The sequence below is a fragment of the Juglans regia genome, chromosome 5, assembly GCF_001411555.2.
Source record: "Juglans regia cultivar Chandler chromosome 5, Walnut 2.0, whole genome shotgun sequence".
Classification (NCBI taxonomy): Eukaryota; Viridiplantae; Streptophyta; class Magnoliopsida; order Fagales; family Juglandaceae; genus Juglans; species Juglans regia.
In genome coordinates, this window is record NC_049905.1 from 820,309 (window position 1) to 842,371 (window position 22,063).

The window sequence follows — 22,063 nt, forward strand, 5'->3', positions numbered from 1 at the left end:
AGTGTGGCGAGAAGGGAGTGTAAATCTAGGTTCCAATTCTTGGACAAATTCTTGGAACCCTCTCTCATCCACAAACTGAAAGGTAGCTCGTCTATGATAACCATACGAGCTAACTTCCTTCTACACTCATTAGCATTATACTTTGTAAACTCCTTCAACGTTGGACCCCCACTACTCACATCCGCCATTTTTTTCAATCCAATTTCTAGTCTAGATTGACTCTTCTCTAATAAGGATTTTAATATTGGACTCTTCTTGCATTGTTCCTCTAAATGGACCTTTAACTGTGATGTACCATGTTTCCTACAGTGACATCCATAAATTTTTTCACAATAATTACATTTAGCTTAGGGGTTATTGGGGTCACCACCCTCTAGTTTGGTAAAATGAGACCAAACTACGGAAACAATTTTCTTGTTTTGTGTGGGCTTGGGGGTGGGGCAAGGTGTACTCCCACTCCCAGGGGTTGTATGAAGTAGGTTGAGATGAATTTAACTTTTTTTATGGAAAATTGAAAAAGTAGTGAGTCTCATAAATAATTAGTTTGAGAGAAGTTGAGTTGGATTCAATAATCAAACACAATCTTATACCACACACTACACATCTTTTTTAATTTTTTTTTTTCCTTTTTTCCATAATAAATATGTAATGTATAGATGATAAGTAGTACAATTCAATTGATTTAGCATAAAAAATAAATAAAAAATTTAAAATACAAATGTTGTGGGATCTATATAGCATAACTCATTCGAGATTTATGAAAAATGTATTCTTTTTTTAGACTAATCACATTTTTCAAAATGAGTACATGAGCTTAAGATTGTATGAAACATTATTCTAGTTTTGGTGTTGCTATTATGCCGCCAAGCTTTGACCGTTAGCCTTGCCCCTAGTACAAATTTGTATTTTTATTATTTTAAATATTTTCTAAACATCTTTAATTTTTTTTAAGAAAAGTATGACTCATTAATCATTAAGCAAAAATAATTTTTAAAAAATACATAAACAATCAAATTAAAGGGACAAACTCAAGGGTATAGTATATTTTCCTTCATGTATTGTTATATCTGTTTATCTCTCATTAAGGTTGAATTGAATAAGAACCGTCGGAATAATCAGTCTTGACTCTGGAGTTTTTGGACCATCCATTCCAAGTTTCGATTTTTAGATTTTTGGACACAATTATGTTTTAACGATATCGTGATACCGACGACAACTGTGTTATATATATACAAGTAAGAGCTCACTTACAAGGTACATATTTCCTCTTGAAAGTGGTACAACATTTTTAATGTGGTAAGGATGAATTTTAAGATGTATTATGATAAATATAAAGATAATCATAAATCTATTAAACAAATTTTACAAGTGATTGTAATTAGAAAAAATAGTTTAGACACAAAGGAATTACATAAAAATAAACCTAAAGCTAACGTGGCATGATGTGATATATCAAATGATAAAATTATTTTTATTATAAAATAGATCCAACAGATCTCATAAAGCCACGTAAGTTTGTGAGTTTACTTTTGTATAATTTATTTGTATTTATAATAATTTTCTTATAATTATACTTAAGAAAATGAAGGAAACAAAAAATGTAAAATTAATGAACATCTCTTATAATTATATATACTTAAGAAATAGAAAATATAAAATTATTAAACACTTTTTTTTTTAAGAAGAGCTGGTAGCCACATACATAGTCATCCCGTCTCAAGTTTATTAATAAGCCCTCACTTATAGCGGATGAATACTATGGTAACATTATTACATTTGGGGGGTTTACAAGATATAACGCTATAGACTAACCCAAAATCAAGTGTCAAAACAAGCCAATAAAATCATAATAAAACTAGGAAAAATCAAATTCTAACAAGCCTAAAACAAATAACCATCAATACTCGAAAAAACTAAACAAGCCTGAGTAAAAAAATTATTAAAAAAAGAAAAAGCAAACTGATGCTCTTATTCTATCCATACGCACCTTATTGACCACCTATAGGCGAATAGCATGAAGACTAGCTTTATCAACTTTCAAAATCCCTTTTATCAAATGAGGCACTTCATTGTAATTATTCCACGTACCATTTTTCTAATCTAAAGCCCAACGTGCTATGAAATCTACTCTTGCATTTCCTTCTTTATAAATATGTCTTACCTTAACTTCCATGGTAGAAAGAAGAGTTTGTATCTTTTCCCAATAATCTTCAAGATACCATATACCACATTTCCCTTTTTCTAGCCAATGAACCACTAACAAAGAGTCTAATTCAATCTCCACTCTTCGAATAACCAAATCCTTACAATATTGAAGACCATAGAAAAGTGCAATGAGCTCAGCTTCATTATTAGAGCCATGTCCCAGTTCTTTGGCAAAAGCCCAAGTAAGATTCCCCTCATCATCTCTAATTAAACCACCTGCACCTATACCACCTGGATTTCTCAAAGAACTTCCATCCACGTTTAATATAAACCAGTTTGAGACCCATTTTATCTATTTCACAAGACAAGATCTTTGTCTCTTAACAAGTTTAACAGGAATAGAAAAAAAATTCAACACTTTTTCATCACCATCATTCATCTTTTTACTAGCACGCAAGCGAAATCCCACACAGGCAATAGCAGCCTTAATCGAACCCCACAGAGAACCCTCAGAAATCATTTTACCTTCCATAAGTGCTTTACATCTCCAAACACAAAGAGACCAAGTCACAATAATAAGAACAAGAGCAAGCAATGTACCTTTTTGAGTCGAATGAGCAGCTCGCCGAAACCATAATTCCATAGTTGCTTTCCATGATCTAATCGGGTCATATGGCATCCCCAGTTGTAAAGAGACACGCCTCCAAATATCTATGCAACCATCCCGTTGGCAAGGACATGATCTTGATCTTCCACACACCCCTGAATACAACATTCACATCTTGAAGCTAAAGGAATGCCCAGAGAACTGATTCGACTATCAACTGTAAGGCTAAAATTAAAAACCTTCCAAGTGGAAACTGAATATTTTTTAGGAAGCGCTGAATGCCAAATCCAAGAAGCCTATTCAGATTTTGGTGCACGAACACAAACACAATCCCAAGCCGACTTATTCTCCATTCATATATGGCATCCAAATCAACAAGTCTTCTCCATCTTTTTGTTCACCTAGACAAGTTAGAATTTCTTCCATTTTGGAATCTCTCACCAATTTATGTAACAGATCCACATCCCAACCATTATGAAGCCTACATTCCCTTCCTTTAAGAAGAGGACGATCAGATACCTCACAAGAATTCAAAAGGATACTTGATTTCAGCTAAGGATCTCGCCAAAATGAGACATGTCCAACTCGAACCCGCCGCTAAGAATTGCCTAAAATTTTGGGAACCATACCCACAATATGTTTTCAAAATAAAGTTCCTTTCTGATGGTCCACCAAAGTTGCATGCTTATCTTTAACATACTTATTCTTGAAGAAATTAGCCCATAAAGAATCGTCTGTCAATAAATTCCAAGCTAGTTTCATAAATAAAGAATCTTGAACTTCCTCTAATTTTCAAAGACCCAGACCCCCTTCCTGAATCAGGGAGCAAACTTTATGCCAAGCAACCCACTTACGCTTTTGTTTTCTGTTTGAGGATCCCCAAAACAAAAGCCAAGCAACACATAACAAATCACATGTTTAAAACTCATTATATTAAAATCATAAGAGGACATGCATTGCTTCACTCGTTATAAGACCAATTAGATATAATAATAATAATAATAATAATAATAATAATAATAATAATAATAATGGTCTTATAAATGAAAAAGATAATATAATATTTTTTAAATTTTATAGAAAACTACTAGATACAATTGTTATTGGAATGATAAAAAGGAAGAACTATGAAAAATAGTATTCCGCCATTCAATCAAGTATAAATCAAGATCTAAAACTACGGACAGAGATGAAACCACGATCGGTTTGATGGTTAAGCCAAAAGCTTCAATCAGAAATTGAACAAAATAAGAGATAACAAGGAGCTGAAAATCAATTGCACCCAGAAAAAAGCATAACATTTTAGACAAAATGGTAAATCGCATGGAATGAAGTAGAAGAGAAAGGTAGAAAGATGTCTTATTGGTTACCTATGGCCTGGAAGTGAAGACTCACCACCAAATTTGGCAACAAACATGATTGTCTGGGAGTGTTTTTTTTTTTCTTCACTTTTTTCGATATTGATTCATGAGAGAGCGTATATACTCGTGCTTTTGTAAAGCGTGTAAAGCGTAAATAAAAAAAAATGCTAGAGTCATCGAATGTTGGATTCCGATTGGGTCCGACAATTTTTTTTAGTGATTAAGGAAGTGTTTTTTTGTGATGTTGTAAATTTTTTTTAAAATTTAAGAATATAAAAAAAATAAATAAAAAATAAAAAATATATATATTTGTTTTTATCGGGACGGGTCTCATGCTACATCCTCGGTGGATATAGCACTGCTCGTAAATAAATATTAGGACAAGATATGGAGAAGAATAACTTGGACGTTAAGATGAATTGTGAATAGTATTTTATGGATCTTATTAAAATGGATTTAATTTTTTTAGGTTGAAATGAGTTTAAGTTTTAGCCACACAGGAATTATACAAAAATAAATTCACAAACTAGCGTGGCTTGATGTGATACATCAGATTGTAAAGTTATTTTTATTGTAAAGTAGATATAACAGATCTCATAAAATCACGTCAATTTGTGGATTTATTTTTGTATAATCTCTTTGTATTTTTAACAGTTCTCAAATATATATGGTGTGGGTTCTGAGTAGCATAACCCCTTTCGAAATTTATATGAAAAAAGTATTCCTTTATTAGACGAATCACATTTTTTAAAAATGAGTATGTGAGCTTGAGATTGTATAAAACATTATTCCAGTTTGGGTGATGCTATTATACTGCCAAGCTTTGATTCTTGGCCTTGCCCCCAGTACAAATCTGTATTTTTATTATTTTAAATATTTTCTAAACATCTTTAAATTTTTTATTTTAAAAAATACCAATACATTAGTAGTAACTTTGTTAATTATTAAGCAAAAATATTTTTTAAAAAATATCTAAATAATCAAATTGAAGGTACAAACTCAAGAATATAGTATATTTTCCTTCATGTATTGTTATGTGTTTATCTCTCGTTAAGGTTGAATTAAATAAGAACCATTGGAATAATCAATCTCGACTCTGGAGTTTTTGGACCACCCATTCCAAGCTTCGATTTTTAGATTTTTGGACACCTACAAGTATTGTGGCTAAATGATATCGTGATTTCCACGATGCATGTGTTATAAATATATAGGTAAGAGCTCACTTACAAGGTACGTATTTGCCGTTGAAAGTGCAACAACATTTTTAATATAGTAGGTATGAATTTTAAGATGTATTATGATAAATATAAAGATAATCATAAATCTATTCAATAAATTTTACTAGTGATTGTAATTAGGAAAATACTTTAGACACAAAAGAATTACACAAAAGTAAAAAAGCTGACTTGATTTGATGTGATACGTTAAATGATAGAATTATTTTATCATAAAATAGATCTAACAAATCTCATAAAGCCACATAAGTTTACGGGTTTACTTTTGTATAATTTATTTGTGTTTATAATAATTCTCTTATAATTATATTTAGAAAACGAAGGAAACAAAAAATGTAAAATTATTGAACATTTTTTGTAATTATATATACCTAAGAAAATGAAAGAAACAGAAAATATAAAATTATTAAACACATAATAAATCAAATGTTTAAAACTCATCATATTAAAATCATAATAGGACATGCATTACTTCACTCGTTATAAGACTACAATAATAATAATAATAATAATAATAATAATAATAATATTGTTCTTATAAATGAAAAAGATAAAATAATATTTTTTACTTTTTATAGAAAACTACTAGATACAATTTTTATTGGAATGATAAAATGTAAAAATAGGCTATTCATTTTAATTTTGAAAAAGTATAATATTTCTTTAAAAAAAACAATATTAGTTTAAAAAGTGTTATTCAGTACGATTCATTATTATAAGAAATAATAGGAAGAAAAGTTTTATTTTTAAACAATATCGTATAATAATGAAATTTTAATCTTTAAGTTTAAAGACAATATTTTTTTTTTTTTGAATTTAAATATAATATTATTATTCTTTTCAGATCTTAGAAATAAAAGCATGTTCTTGCCAAAATAATAATAGTGAATATGATGAATTAAAGGCCAATTATAAATTGTTGCACATGCATAGATTAGAACCTAAAAATAATAATTGAATTTTGTAAAATGAAAATATTATTAAGCCAATGACTATAATTTATTTCTATGAATTACTATGAAAAATAATATGAAGATAATTGTTCTTCTTTTTAAATAATATTATATATGAAAGATACAATTATTTTTAAATCTAAGAGAAAATATAATAAAATCTTAAGTTGTTCCAGAAGTTCAATAAACAAAAATCTTTCAATTTAGATTATTTGATACTTCATTATTATTATAATTTAATTAATATTATAATAATAAAAATTTTAATTATATTCTTAATGATGAATTAGAGGATAAAAATGTAATTATGCATAGTGTAAACACAAACAAAATCCTCTATTCATGAGTTCATAACCTCTTTTAGTGTAAAAATACGATAGATATTATAAAAGAAATTTTATTGATATTGTTAACTTGCGACAGAGGAACGCCACAAATGATAAAAAAAAAAAAAGGGATTAATTAAATCCTACAATAGTAAAGCCTTCTAAAATTATAACCATTCTAAAATGATTAAGACCATACAAAGCAGTAGCCATATAGAAAAATAAGTATTATTCTAACTAAATAACAAAATCTAATGTCAAAATTTGATGCCAATTATAAGCCTGATTGTTTTTTTTTTTTTTATTCCATAAGAGGTATGTTATCTTCAATTTTATTGATAACCCTCACTTATGACGGAAGAATACCTTTTACAAGGAAGGAAGTACTTTGAGGATTATATAAATCCCAAAACCAAAGGTCTTACAAATACCATATATATAATCTTAAAAATTAATCCATACAATACTTATTTCGAACTATTTATCATAATAGAATAGTGTTTAAAGTGAGGCGGAGTCCTGCATAATCCAAAACATACATGCAATATAAGTGTTTGGTCAGTGAAAAACTGAGTAAAAAGAAGCCCATCAATGTAATCGAATTAGCAACCATTTAGCCGGAAGTTGTGCAACGGAAGCAAATGTGGTCTCACATCCACAGCTCCCAAATTTTCCAAACCATCAACTTTACCCTAAATAAAAACAATTCAATTATCATTACATATTCAAATACGTATATAGTTTAAAAATCATAGAAGTGTCATTCGAACTCTAAATCATATAAGCTTCTTTTTAACTTTATATCATAGAAGAGTAGTTCGAACTTCAAATCATGATATTTATACCGACCTGTCAATGAAAACAATGAGACAGTTAGAAAAGAAAGAAAGAGAATTAATTTGACAACACCGAGAAAATGTATATATATGTATGGAAAATAAATGAGCGAGAGGGTTCTAAGAATTTGTATATATAAAAAATAGAAATTAGATTGGCAATAAAAAAAAAAAGGCAATTAATTCACGATCAGCAAAACAATTCCCAATGCTCACATTATAACGCCAAATCATTTTTCATTTTCTTTTTACTTTTATTATTGTTTAAGAAAATTTGATTTTATAACTTCAATTAAAAGCTTTGAGGTTGCATGGGGCTCTCACCTGACCACCTTTCTTCATAATCTTGTTGAATGTATCCGCCATCAATAGTTATGTTGGAGACGCGAGCCACCTTGAGCCATTCTTCTCCTTTTTTATCTTTCAACTCTTCCTTCAACACACGATCACAGTTCCTTATCTCTAAAAAACGAAGGCAGGCAGGAAAGCCCTCTTCTGGCATGTACCTGAGCTTTCGACAGTCGATGATGTCCAATTGTACAAGAGAGGTGAGGTGTTGAAACCCCTCCTTGTCCAATGATTTCAAATTTCCAATTGATTTGATACAAAGATAGGTTAGAGTGGTGGGCAGCAACAACTCCCCAGGAAATGACTCCACATGATCTTCTAATTCGTAGTCGCCGATTTTCAACCATTCAATGCGGGAGAGTGTTTCCATCCACGGGTTTGCAATGAGTTTCTTAAATGTCAAGATCTTAATTTTCTTCATATTGGAAGGCAATCCCTCTTCTGGAAACGACTCAACTTCTGGACAATTTACTAACTTCAAATAACGAAGAGACGGAAGCAATAGGTGCATTTTATCCGGCATTAACCTCAAGATCTCACAATTTTTGAGAGAAAACAGTGCAAGGTTAGGGGCACGCAATCCTCCTTTGGGAAAAGATACAAAATTAGGACATCTCCATATTCCTATTTTTGATATCACTAAATCACCTCCATGTTGTTCTAGAGATTGCAAATTCCTGCACCCCTCGATTTGAAAACTCTTCAGATTTGGGAATAGGTCTAATGGAAAGGACGTCAGAGAATCACAACAATCCTTCAAGAACAATACTTCAAGGGAAGAAAATTGTTGGTGCATGGGAAGCTCACACTTCTTACAATCATCAATCAGAAGTATTTTCAATTTTGAGAGTAAACCATCATGTTCATCTTGTTTTGCAAGTGCAACAAATTCCAAATTATCACACCTAATTATTTTCATACTGGTAAGTACTGGGAAAGAGTCTATGGAGAGCGACTCGAGATGTTCACAATCACTAATCACAAGTTTATCTAACGAAGGAAGATAAACAGGCAACCTTCCTCTCAGCTTGGGGCATTTCTGAATATACAACCCTTTTAATTGAGAAAAAGTTTCAACTTCATTTTCTTCACCCAAATGAACCCAGTTTTCCCAATTCGAAATATTCGCCAAAATCAGAATTTTCAATCTTCCAAATGGCCTCATTGAAGAATTACTAATATTTCCAGAAAACTCTGGACCCATAGTAACAACTCCATCCAATCCACCAATCAAGAGTTGATTAAGAAGAGATAGCTGCCCAAGGGGTGGCAAGGCACTACAATAATTGCAATCAATTAAAGCCAACTTAGACAATGAAGTAAGCCCTCCTATCCAATTAGGAAAACTTCTACCGCAGTAGTTCCTGAAGGAGAGACTTTTCAAGTTTTGATGCGGCTGTAGATTTTGAAGTACACCGCTTTGACTTTCCGAAATACCAATTGGAGCATTCCATTTTAACTCCAACTCCTCTAGGTAAGCCTTACCCTTCAAGATTTCCAAGGCATATTTGGTTGATCTAATATTTTGGAGATTTTCAATTAAAAGCTTTCCCCGAAGATTTAGTTTTCCCAATTCTACAATGCTAGACCCACTGTCATGTTTACTGACAACAAATTTTGACAACGTCTGGAGATAATTTAATTTACCCATTTTTATCGGCATCTCCTTAATTTTGCTGGTTTGATCAATTTGAAGATGACGTAAATTAATGAGTTTCCACATATCTCTTGGCAATCTATCCAAATTCCAACACCCTGCTAACTTCAACGTTTGCAAATTGCACAAATTACATATGGAATTGGGCAACCTGTTAAATGTTGCCCCAGAAACATCCAAATAACGTAGATATTTCATCTTGCAAATTGAATCAGGCAACTTAGTAATCTCTTGGCCAATTAGGGAGAGAACTCTTAAGCACAATATTGTCCTTGGCATTTTGATTTTCCTCACCAATCCCAATGCAAGGAAAGTGCGCAATTGTTTTGCCTTGAAAAGATCCTCTTCAATCCTAAAGTTATTCAAAATTCCACTGAATAGCAAATAGCGAGTCCTCTTCCCAATTTCGTTTGAACTATCACCCACCAAGTGCGTAACGCCAAATTGCCCAGTCACGAAATTTGCCAAGTCGTTGACAAGATCATGCATTACAAAACCTGAGTTAGTTACACGACTTGTTTGTTGAAATATTGATCTTGATACAAGAGCATCAAAGTAACGCTTGCCAACATCTTCCATAGTTTCTATTTTGGATTGTTGCAGGAAGCCTTCCGCCATCCATAACAAAACTAATTGATCTTTCTCAAAAATATGATCTTTTGGGAATATCGAACAATAAGCAAAGCATCTTTTTAAATATGAAGGAAGATACTTATAACTTAACATCAAAGCTGGAAGAATGTTTGTCCCCTCCATGGGAAGATCCCATAAATTGCTTTTCAATATATTCGTCCATCTCTCGACATTTGATTCAGACCACAAGAGATCGCCAATGGCTTTGATTGCTAAAGGTAGACCTTTGCATTTTTTCACAATTTGTGTACCTATTTCTTTTATCTTTGGATCTGCGTTGGAGCTACCATCACGAAATGCATGTTTTTCAAAAAGGGACCAGCAATCATTATTTGGTAAATGGTTTAGATAATGAGGTGGAATCGCGTGCATGGCCAATGCAACGCTTTCATTCCTTGTGGTGACAAGGATCTTACTTCCTTGAGCCCCATATTGCAAGAGTTGGCCTAGGAACTCATGATGAATGGGTTTCTCACTCCAAACATCATCTAAAACAAGGAGAAATTTCTTCCCGTTCAAATTCTTCTGTAGTCTCTCTCGAAGATTCTCTGGACCCTTAGTGTCACCTGCTGACGAAGTTGCAGACTGATCTATAATTGATTTCATTACATTGAGCACAACAAATTCTTCTGAAACACAAAACCATATTTTAAGGTTGAAATGTTGTTCCACACTACTATCATTGTATACCAATTGAGCGAGGGTAGTCTTGCCGATTCCCCCCATGCCAACGATGGCAATCACGCACATTTCATTGCCACTCGCATCAGACGAGAGCAATAAGTCAATTACTTTTTTCTTTTCCTCATCCCTACCAAAAGTGTCGGACTCTCTGACAAAAGAATCGGACAACCTTTCTGGATATTGTTTTCCTCCAAGTACTCCTACTTGTAGACCCATAAAATCCTTTTGTTTTGCTAGATGTTCTAGTCTATCAAGTACCTCTTGAATCTTTGGCTCTAGGCGATGGATAAAAGGATTAAGGAAAACAGAGACGGAGTTTCTAACCTTTCCTGCAGTGGTTTGGAATTCAGCATCCAACTTGCGTCGCAAGGCTTTGGTAGCAATCTCATCCAAGATGTCCTCTGCTTCATAGAGAGTATCTTTCAGCTCATCAATCCAATCTCTCACAAAAGGCTTCGTAAGTTGCTTTTCCTCTGCATCTTCGAGCACTACATTCACGGACAACACCGCTGTCTTCAATTTCCTTAGGAGTCCTTCGGTTAACTTTCTTCCCTGCATAAAGTCAACAACTTCGGGAGATACCATTTTATCGAAGACCACTCCAAGGATGGCAGAGAGAAATGCCACTCCCACCTCGGCCATGTTTTCTTCTTTTGGAATGAAAGAAATCAAGGGAAATAAAGGAATGTTTTTTTTTTTTGCAAACAGCAAGGTAAGATCAGGTTGCAAGCTATATTGCTTTTTATATACGTTGAAGATGAAAAGAGATCATCTTACTAAAATAAAATTAAATGGGAAAAATGGCTGACGTGGTTTAATTAATTAGGCAATAACCTTATCAAAATTAATTATTTAATAACTCTATCATTCTCTTTTTAAAAAGAGCATTTCTGGGGAACAGCTGGAAGCCGCACCATCTCCTTGTAAAATATTTTTTTATTTTTTATTTTTACCCCAGCACGTTAAGTGTGCTGGGGCTTCTTCTCACAGTAGTGTGAGCAGAAGAATTTTTCTTTTAAAAATATTTGTCCTAATCAGATGGGCTACCACCAAAAGAAAGGGAACTTGGTGGACATTGCCTTTGAAAATGAGAGATGGCAATCCCTCGTGATCAGATGCCATTTTGTCAAATAACAACGCTCCAATTTAATTAAGGGAGGCAAAGAGTAATACAACTCCAACCCTCAGCCATATAATGTTTGAATAATGCTACTCTCACCACTCTCGATTCTACTATATTTTTTTTAATTTTTTAATATATATTTTTTTTACTTAATAATTAAGTAAATATTTTTTAATGATATTATAATTTTTTTTATTTTTTTAAAAAATATTTTATAGTGTTAAAAAAATATATATATAAAAATAAAATAAAAAAATACTATATTTTACACTGAACGGAACTGAGAGCGGAAGAGGGAGCGGGGGCTGTAGCACGATTCATAATGTTTTCTAGGAGCTACAATATTCATAAGGAGACAAGAATTAGGGAAATTGAAATACATGATGAGCTGTAGCTGATGGACTGACGCATAAATAATAATAATAATAATTGTTAATTAATAGATAACTCGATCTGTGCGGGAGACAATATTAATACAAAGAATAGTCAAGAAAGCTAATTTCGATTCCTTTCGGGGACCCATGATAACGTGAAATAATGTGCATCCAATCAACTTTACACCTCATGACTGCTTTTCTACTTTTGTTTTCTTCTTCTTTTTCTTTTCTTTTTTACTTTGTCCTTTTATCTGTCAGTTGGCACATGCTCGTCATTTATTGATGGGTTTTTTTTTTTGTCTTTTTATCTGTCACTTGGCACATGTTCTGATATATTTTTTTACTTTTATCCTTTTATCTGTCAGTTGACACATGTTCTGGTCATTTATTGATTGCTCGTGAACTTTGGATTTTGTTTGTGATTGACTCTCTGCATAAGAGAGAGAAAAGGCTTCAAGAGAAAGAAACTGAAAGGTTGAGAAATTATTTCTTCAGATTGATTCTACTGTAAATAATATATAGATTTCATATGTGTCCGATTATTATTGGACGATATAAAATAGAACAAGGGTAGTCTTACCAATTCTCAAAGATGGCAATCACACACATTTCATTGCCCCCACCAGAGCAATAAGTCATTTACTTTTTTCTTCTCCTCATGACTGCTTTTCTACTTTTGTTTCGTTCTTTTTTTTTTTCTTTTTACTTTGTGCTTTTATCTGTCGGTTGGCACATGTTCTGGTCATTTATTGATGGATTGTTTTTTATCTGTCATTTGGCAAATGCTCTGGTCAAGGCAGGAGAAAGAGAGATAAAATAAAATAAAAACCACATAGACTTTAGATAGTAGAGCTCTGGTCAACATTATTGCCAATCTCTTTTAAACCGACACCAGTATCTTTTTTTGCCTGGAAAATATATTTTTCTCCTGCTTTTCTACTTTTCTTTTATTATTATTTTATCTGTCAGTTGGCGCATGCTCAAGACCCGTCAATAATGTCTATGCACAGTTGATAATTTAAAAAGAGAGATGGCAAGTATTTACGTAAGACGTTTTCAATTCTACCCTATCTTGATGCAGATTACCCAGCTACATGAATATTCATGAGCAGACAAGAATTAGGGAAATTGGAATACAAGATGAGCTGTAGGTGATGGACTGACGCATAAATAATAATAATTATAAATTTTTTAATTAATAGATAACTACTTATAACTCGATTTGTTACTAACTGAACACACCTCATGACAAATCAAAAACATGGATGACAAATTTCTCTTTCCCGCTTTTTTTATTTATTTTTGTTTTATTCCTCTTTTGTCCTTTTTATCTGTCAGTTGATCTTTTATTCATTGCTCGTGAAGGATTTTGTTTGTGGATTGACTCTCTGCATATCATAAAAAGGAGAGATGACTGTTCATGTTAGACGATTTCAATTCTACTCTGTCTTGATGCAGACTCGCCAGCCAGAACTTACTTTTCCGTAAAAGAAAGATGGCAGTCCATAAATTATTATTTTCAGAGAAATAATTTATATAAATTTTAAATAAATAAATCTTATATAAATTTTTATAAAAAAAATAGATTGTATCGTAAGAAAATAAATTCTATTATATGAAATTATTATATTATAGATTATTATATTATAGAAATAAAAATGAATATGATTATTGAAGGTTATTGAAAATGATGAAAATAAAATAAATAAATAATTAAAAAATAAAAAATAAAAAAATTTTATTATTATAAAGAATGTGATAACTAAATCAATGTAAATTTCAAATTTTGAATGATTAGTTAAAAGTAAAAAAATTACATATTAATCAAAATTTGAATAATAGGATGACCAATTCAATGTTAATGCTCTTATAGTGCAGTTTAAAGAAAAGTAGTAGCACCTCGCAAAAGCAAATATGATCCCGTTTGATTATACAAATAAGATAAGATAAAATGATAAATTTATAAATATTAATGAAATAATTTAATATATTTTATAAGATTTTAGAAAATAAGAGAAAAAAATTGAATAAAGATATTATAAAATTAAAATATTATTAGAATATAATAATATTTTAATATTATTTTTATTTTGAAATTTGATAAAGTTGAATTAATTTTTATATTTTGTTTGAAAGTTTATAAGAATTTTAATGATTCGGTAATGAGTAGATAAAAAAATTGAAAATTTGAACTAGAAAAGTGTTTGTAATATTTGATGATTTTTGGATGTTGATATGAAATGAAATGAGATGAGATGAGACGAAACGAGACTATCTGTAAAACCAAATAGAACCTAAATGTTTATTTAGTGAAAGTTTTGAGAGCTTTTGACAACAAAAATATTAACATCTATATAATATTATATAATATTTCTATATTCCTCAAGAATTAAAGAAACAAATAATCTAAAGGGTATCTATAGATTTCGAAAAAATCAACCAAATGAAAGGGCAATCGAGCCAAAGTTATTTAAGAGTAAAAAGATAAGTTTTAAGATGGTTGGTGACGACCGTATCTGCCGAATTTGCTGCTCAGATGCCATTTTCTTTCTTCAATAATGAGCTCCCCCAACCATCTTCTACTGTTTCTCTTCAAAACCATTAATGTCAATGAATCATATTCATGGCATATTGTTGAAACTTTTGCACGATGCCGATAAAATAGTTTGATGGCCAAAATCAATCATGGCCCGGTTTAACAAGAATTTGTTGCAGGTTTTTTTTATTTTTTTAAGATTTTCAATGATACTTGGGCTAACAAATTTTCATCCGTGCAATAAATCAATGGCCTTGCGAGATGTCTGTCATTTTGTCAAATAACGCTAGCTCCAAGGAAGGCAAGATATTTCCATCGAAAATGAGAGATGGAAATCCAAGAAAAACATTTTACAGCCATTCACCATGTAATGCTTGCGCCCGTTATTATTTTTATTGATCATATTGGCAATATGTTAACCGAGTGTACAAATCTCTTCAAATCCAAGCAAAGCCATCAAGAAGTTTTTGTAGTCTCCTGTAGGGCTGTAATCGAGCCGAGTTTAGCTAGTCTTTGACTTGCAAAGCTCGGCTCGACTCAAAAAATTCAAGCTCGAATTCAAAATTTTTATTAAATCTGTGTTCAAACTCGACTAAATAAGTCAAACTTTCAACTCCAGCTTGGCTCGAATTGTTTATTTTTTGAATAAAATTTAATAATTAATAAATTAGATAAAAAAATTAATATTGAATTTGTACAACTAGCAAGTACAACTTCTATTAAATTATAAAATTTTATAAATTTATAAATACCTTTTTTTTGATAAGTTTTATAAATAATTAATATCAACTAATTGATATTTATCCATAATAACAATAAATTATATGTTTTACATAAATTATTAATACATACACATATTATGATATCATATATCTATTTTATATATAGTTCTTATATACTAGTATATGAAATTATTAAATCTTATCAACTAATTACTTTATAAATTATAAAATATCTATTCAATATATAAGCATAACTAATTAGATTACATATTACATATTCAATTATAAAAGTGTTATATTTATATTATTAACTAATACATATATATGTACATGAATATATATATATTGGTGTATGTATCTATTTATCAATATATAAATGATCTTTAATTGAGTCGAGCTAATAAGTCAACTCAAACATAAATGAGCGGGTCTTAAAGAGACTTAGCCCAATCGAATTTTATCGAATATTTACTTATACAGACGAGATTTTTTTTCGACTTTTCAAAATGTCCAAAAAATCCATATATCATTATAGAGAAGGAAGAAATCTGAATATGTATAAGCTAATTAAACAATCAAGATCATAAACACTAAAATTATCCAAGTACTCCTATATTATATTATCACGTGCTACCAATTCACTCAACAAATTAGTTAATGATCAATAATGAAATAATTTGGTAATCAATCAAATACATAGAGTAAAAAAAGTGTGTTACACTAAATTTGTTTACAAAGGAAAAGCTTTTGAAAAACTCCTCAAAAGTAAAACCCTACGGGACAATTAAGTCTAGAAAAATCAATTTTATTATTTGAAGTTTAGTTACAAGTAATTCTCAATTACAAAATTTCTTGCTAATTGACTCTCTTACATGACCCGACAAATGACCCATTTGTCTTTACCTCAGTAGCAGCCAAAATCTCTGACGATCTTCAAATATTGACTTCTCTACTGAACCTCTAGCGGCTAAACTCGATCAGTCAATCTCCAACATGGAGTAAGCACGCACTCAATGAGAGAATGAGTAACAAGGAACTAGAAAATTCTCTTCATTTTCTCACACTCAAGCACTTGGATCACTCTTCCAACTTCTAAGAATAATCATCAAAAAATTAATCTTCCAATCGGAATCCCAATTATAAATATTCCGATCGGTATTTGATCTGCAGTAAGACTCTGTTGAACGAATGAGTCTGGTAGGAATTTGATTTGCAATAGGACTATGCTGATGGAATGACTCTGCTGATTTGCAATATTTGGGGCCAAAATCAAAACACAAAATTCTCATCTCATCTCATCTCATCATTACACCTTTTTCAAATCCACATACAAAATATAATAAATAATTCAACTTTTTCAAATCCCAATACACATTTTTTAAATCCCAATACAATAATAATATCAAAACATAATATTTTAAACACTAAAACAAAACACAAAATTCTCATCTCACCTCCCAAACCTGCCCTAAGTCTCCTCCACAGATGTAGTTTCCATTCAAATTCTTGACTTATCTAAAACATTATCTAATAACTTTTAGATACACTACAAATGTTTATAGATAAAATCAAGGTGCTTTACATTCATCCAACTTACAAAAAATCAAATAATCTTTATCCATCTAGTCACCTAGTCCTAACCAAAATGTTGCATTTACAAACACAAAATCTATAAAATAATGAGTTGGACAAAAACAACTCAATAGGATCAAACTTATTTTATGAGACAAATAAAAAAGAATTTACAATAGATTGTTTCTTTTAGCAATCTTGTAGGTTAAATTTATAATTATATAGATTGTAGAATGTATTTGGTTTTTGTTTTTAGCAATTCTTTTAACTATACCAAGATGACTTTAGCATGGTTGGTTTCTAAATTATTTATTAAAATCAGGATTTTGTCAAGTCAGCGTCTAACTTACTGTTCTTTAACATATTTGCGTGGACAAATCATACAGGATTCAAAGAAATTTTGTGTACTCGACAAATTCGAGGAAAGCATGCCTTGTTTGCGTGTCTCGTTTTATTCTACTCCCCTCTTTTGTTTTATTTTATTTTATTTTAATTTTTACTTTAAATTTCATTGAATATCCTGCTGTCAATGGAGTGAACGTGGCTAATATTTCAAACACCTTCAATTCTACCCTGTCTTGATGCAGAGTAGCCAGCCAGCCAGAAGTTGCAATTATCCTACTCATAGTTGCTCTTTCAAAATGCCTGTCTTGATCAGATGGCCTACTACCAAAAGAAAGGGAAACTTCGTAGACATTGCCTTTAGAAAAGAAAGATGGCAATCCATAAATTATTATTTCTATTGCTTATATGGGCAATAGGTTAGCTGAGTGTACAAATTGTCATGTTTTAGTTGGTTATGATGTAAATTGTAAATTTTAATAGTTTATAGTGCAATTTAAAGAAAAGTAGTAGCACCTCGCAAATGCAAATTAAGATGTTTTATGATATTTTAGAAAATAAAAAAGAAAAAGTTGAATATAAATATTATAAAATTAAAATATTGTTAGAATATAATTTTTGTTTTGAAATTTAAAAAATTTGAATTATTTTTTGTATTTTATTTAAAGTTTGAAAAAGTTGTAATGATTCGATAATGATTAGATAAAAAATTTAAAAATTTAAACTTGAAAAGTGTTTGCATTTGATAGTTTTTAGATGTTGATATGAGATGAGATGAGACCATCTGTAAAACCAAACGAAGCCTAAATGTTTATTTAGTGAAAGTTTTGAGAGCTTTTGGCAACACAAATGTTAACATCTATGGACTGACTATGTGATAACATTATATAATATTTCTATATTCCTCAAGAAACAAATAATCAACAGAGTCCAATATCAACATCAATAGATTTCAAAAAAATCAACCAAATGGAAGGCATTCGAGCCAAAGTTGTTTAAGAGTAAAAAGATGACTAATTTTAAGATGGTTGGTGATGACACTATCCGCCGAATTTGCTGCTCAGATGCCATTTTGATCTTCGATAATGAGCTCCCCTAACCATCTTCCATTGTTTCTCTTCAAAACCATTAATGTCAATGAATCATGGCATATGGTTGAAACTTTTGTACTCATAATGATGCCAACAAAATAGTTTGGTGGCCAAAATCAATCATGGCCAAAATCCCATTAAACTTCACAGTGAAGATGACCTTTGAATAAATAAATGGATAGATAACACTCTCTTTCAGTATTTATGGAGGGGGAGAAAAATAATCTCTTATTTTTATATCTTTTGTTATTTTACTTCACTCCCACCTCAGCCATATTTTTTTCTTTAGAATGAAAGAAATCAAAGGAAAAAGAAGGAAAGAAGGTTAATAAAGTATGAAGCAGAGCAAAACCAGGTTGCAAGCTATCTTTTGCTTCCCATGTGCCCAAAGATTTGGCCATGTTTGGTTATGAAACATGGATGAAGTTTATTATTCAAAAACACAAGTCATGACAAATCAAACATGGATGCAAAGAAATTTCATTTTCGTGCTTTAATATTTTTGTTTCGTTATTCTTTTGTCCATTTTGCTTTTCCCTCTCTTTAGAAATTGAAAAGAGATAATCTTTTATATGGCAAAGGTCATTTGATCATTGATTGATTGGTGGTGAGTTTTGAGTTCTGTTTATGGATTGAATCATACTTATCCTGATGAGATGGCCTACCTCCAAAACAAAGAGAAATCTCGTGGATATTTCCTTTGAAAATGAGAGAATATGACAAACCAAAATGCTTTGTCCAACCACCGAAAGAAAGGAAAACTTCGTGGACATTGCCTTTGAAAAAGAAATATGGCAATCCATAAAATTTATTATTTCTATTGCTCATATGGGCAATAGGTTAACTTAGTGTCAGGTTTTAGTTGGTTATGGGCAATAAGTTATTTGAATATTATTATTTTTAATCATTATTTTTATTTTAAAATTTAAAGAGTAGTATTATTTTTTATATTTTATTTGAGAGTTTATGAAAGTTGTAATTATTAAATAGTTATTAAATAAAAAAATTAAAAATTAAAAATATTTTATGCTTGAGTGATATTTCAAGAATAAAATATCTAAAAATATTGATAGCAATTGTAATACCAAACGGACGCTAACGTGAAAGTGTTTATGTTCGGCTTAAGTGATATTATCAAAGTTGGTTTTTGTGCGTATGTATCTTTAAAAGTGAAGACTTCAGAAAAAGGATCTTTAAAATATTTGAGAATAATTTAAAGGATATGATGTTTAAACCTTTAAAAACCATTACTTTTGCACACAACTTAGTGAAGTACAATATAATAATAGATTTTTTCATTTAATTACGAATGTTTTTTTAATTATTTGTTTTGGTTTTTCGCCTCTGTTGGGATATATTAATTGAAAGAAGACTGGGTAGTGGTGTTACATTAATTTTTAAAGAGTAATATAAGGTATAAGTCTTATATACACAAACATTGTGCAAGACTTTGATAAAAAAGTAGACATTACCATAAAAAGTGATTTTTTTTTTTTACATTTTTTATGATAAGGTCTATTATTTTATAAAAGATCTACGGGAATCTTATATATTTTGAGTTTGTATATATCATTATTCATTGTTAAAACTAAACCACATTCGAATTGGGGAAAACAAATTGTGGGGGAGTAAGAAAATGGGAAATTATTTAGACCAAAAAATGAGATAAAAAAAATGAAATAATTATTTAGTTTTTCTTTTCGACTTTTCAAAATGTCCACAAAATCCATATATCATTATATATAGATCAGAAGGAAGAAATAGCTTACAAACTTAATTTTATTTTAATTTTTACTTTGAATTTCATTGAATATCCTGCTGTATATGGAGTGAACCAGTCTCTTTCAGTATTTTATAAAGAGGGGTAAAAAATAAAATAATCTCTTGTTTCTTTATCTTTTATTATTTTATCTGTGAGTTGGCACATGCTTTGGTCATTTGATCATTTATTGACTGGTGGTTATCCTACTCATAGTTGCTCTTTCAAAATGCTTGTCCTGATCAGATGGCCTACTACCAAAAGAAAGGGAAACTTCGTAGACATTGCCTTTGAAAAAGAAAGATAAAAACATTTTACTAGCATTCACCATTTAATGCATGCATGCATGGTCCCCTTATTAAATATCTCAAAGGAAATCATCCCTTGTGGTGCTAAGTGGACCACAAAGTCCGGTGGGCAAGAAATTAATGTCTTGATGCAGAGTAGCCAGCCAGAAGTTGCAATTATCCTACTTTTTCAAAGTGTTTGTCCTGATCAGATGGCCTACAACAAAAGAAAGGAAACTTCGTGGACATTGCCTTTAAAAAAGAAAGATGGCAATCCATAAAAACATTTTACCAGCATTCACCATTTCTTGCAAGAAGTGAATGAAAGACCTCCCTCGTGAGATGCCATTTTGTCAAATAACAACGCTGCAATTAATTAAGGGAGGCAAAGAGCAATGCAACTCCAACCCTCAGCCATATCATGTTTTCTAATTGGCCGAAAGAATTTGGCAAAGAATAGTCAAGAAAGCTTAGTTTGATTCCTTTTGGGACAACTGATCAATGTGGTCATCCATTCAACTTCACAGTGAAGACGACCTTTGAATAAATAAATGGACAGATAACACTCTCTTTCAGTATTTTTCTATCTTTTGTTATTTTACTTCACCCCCACCTCAGCCACATTTTTTTCTTTAGAATGAAAGAAATCAAAGGAAAAAGAAGGAAGGAAGGTTAATAATGTATGAAGCAGAGCAAAACCAGGTTGCAAGTTATATTTTGCTTCCCATGTGCCCAAAGATTTGGCATGTTTGGTTATGAAACATGGATGATGTTTATTATTCAAAAACATAAGTCATGACATGAAATCAAACATAGATGCAAAGAAATTTCGTTTTCGAGCTTTTCTATTTTTGTTTTGTTATTCTTTTGTCCGGTTTGCTTTTCCCTCTCTTTAGAAATTGAAAAGAGAGAATCTTTTATGTGGCAAAGGTCATTTGATCATTGATTGATTGGTGGTGAGCTTTGAATTCTGTTTATGGATTGAATCATGTTTATCCTGATGAGATGGCCTACCACCAAAACAAAGAGAAACCTCGTGGATATTTTCTGTGAAAATGAGAGAATATGGCAATCCATGTAAATTAAACATTTTACCACCATTCACCATGTAATGCATGCTCCATGTAGCTATTTCTATTGATCATATTGGCAATACGTTAATGACTACAAATCTCTTCAAGTTCCATTTTTTTTTTCTTTATGTTCTTCAAGTTCCACATGATGAAGGGTCTGGACTCTGGAATCCATTAATCTAGAATGAAAAAAATAAAATGTAATTATTTAATTTGATTATAATGCTCTCATCCGCGTATAGGATGTAATGAACCAAAAAGATACGTTGATTTCCAAGCTTGTGTCATTGGGATCTTTATACCATGTGCTAGAAGTAAACATGCTGCTGATACTTCAACTCTCCTTACTATTTTTACATAGAACCAGAATGCCTTTCTTTTTAAACTGTTGAACGA

The 22,063-nt window shown here is 30.9% G+C and overlaps 1 protein-coding gene across 1 annotated transcript; it reads right to left on the reverse strand.

Annotated features, from left to right (window-relative positions):
* Positions 1–7,197: 7,197 nt before the first annotated feature.
* On the reverse strand, positions 7,198–11,518 carry LOC108988694 (putative disease resistance RPP13-like protein 1). The gene is made up of 2 exons (XM_018962024.2): positions 7,788–11,518; positions 7,198–7,476 (listed from the first exon to the last, which is right to left on the reverse strand). The coding sequence occupies exons 1-2, from the start codon at positions 11,425–11,427 to the stop codon at positions 7,388–7,390; spliced, it is 3,729 nt and encodes a 1,242-aa protein (XP_018817569.1). The 5' UTR covers positions 11,428–11,518; the 3' UTR covers positions 7,198–7,387.
* Positions 11,519–22,063: the final 10,545 nt, after the last annotated feature.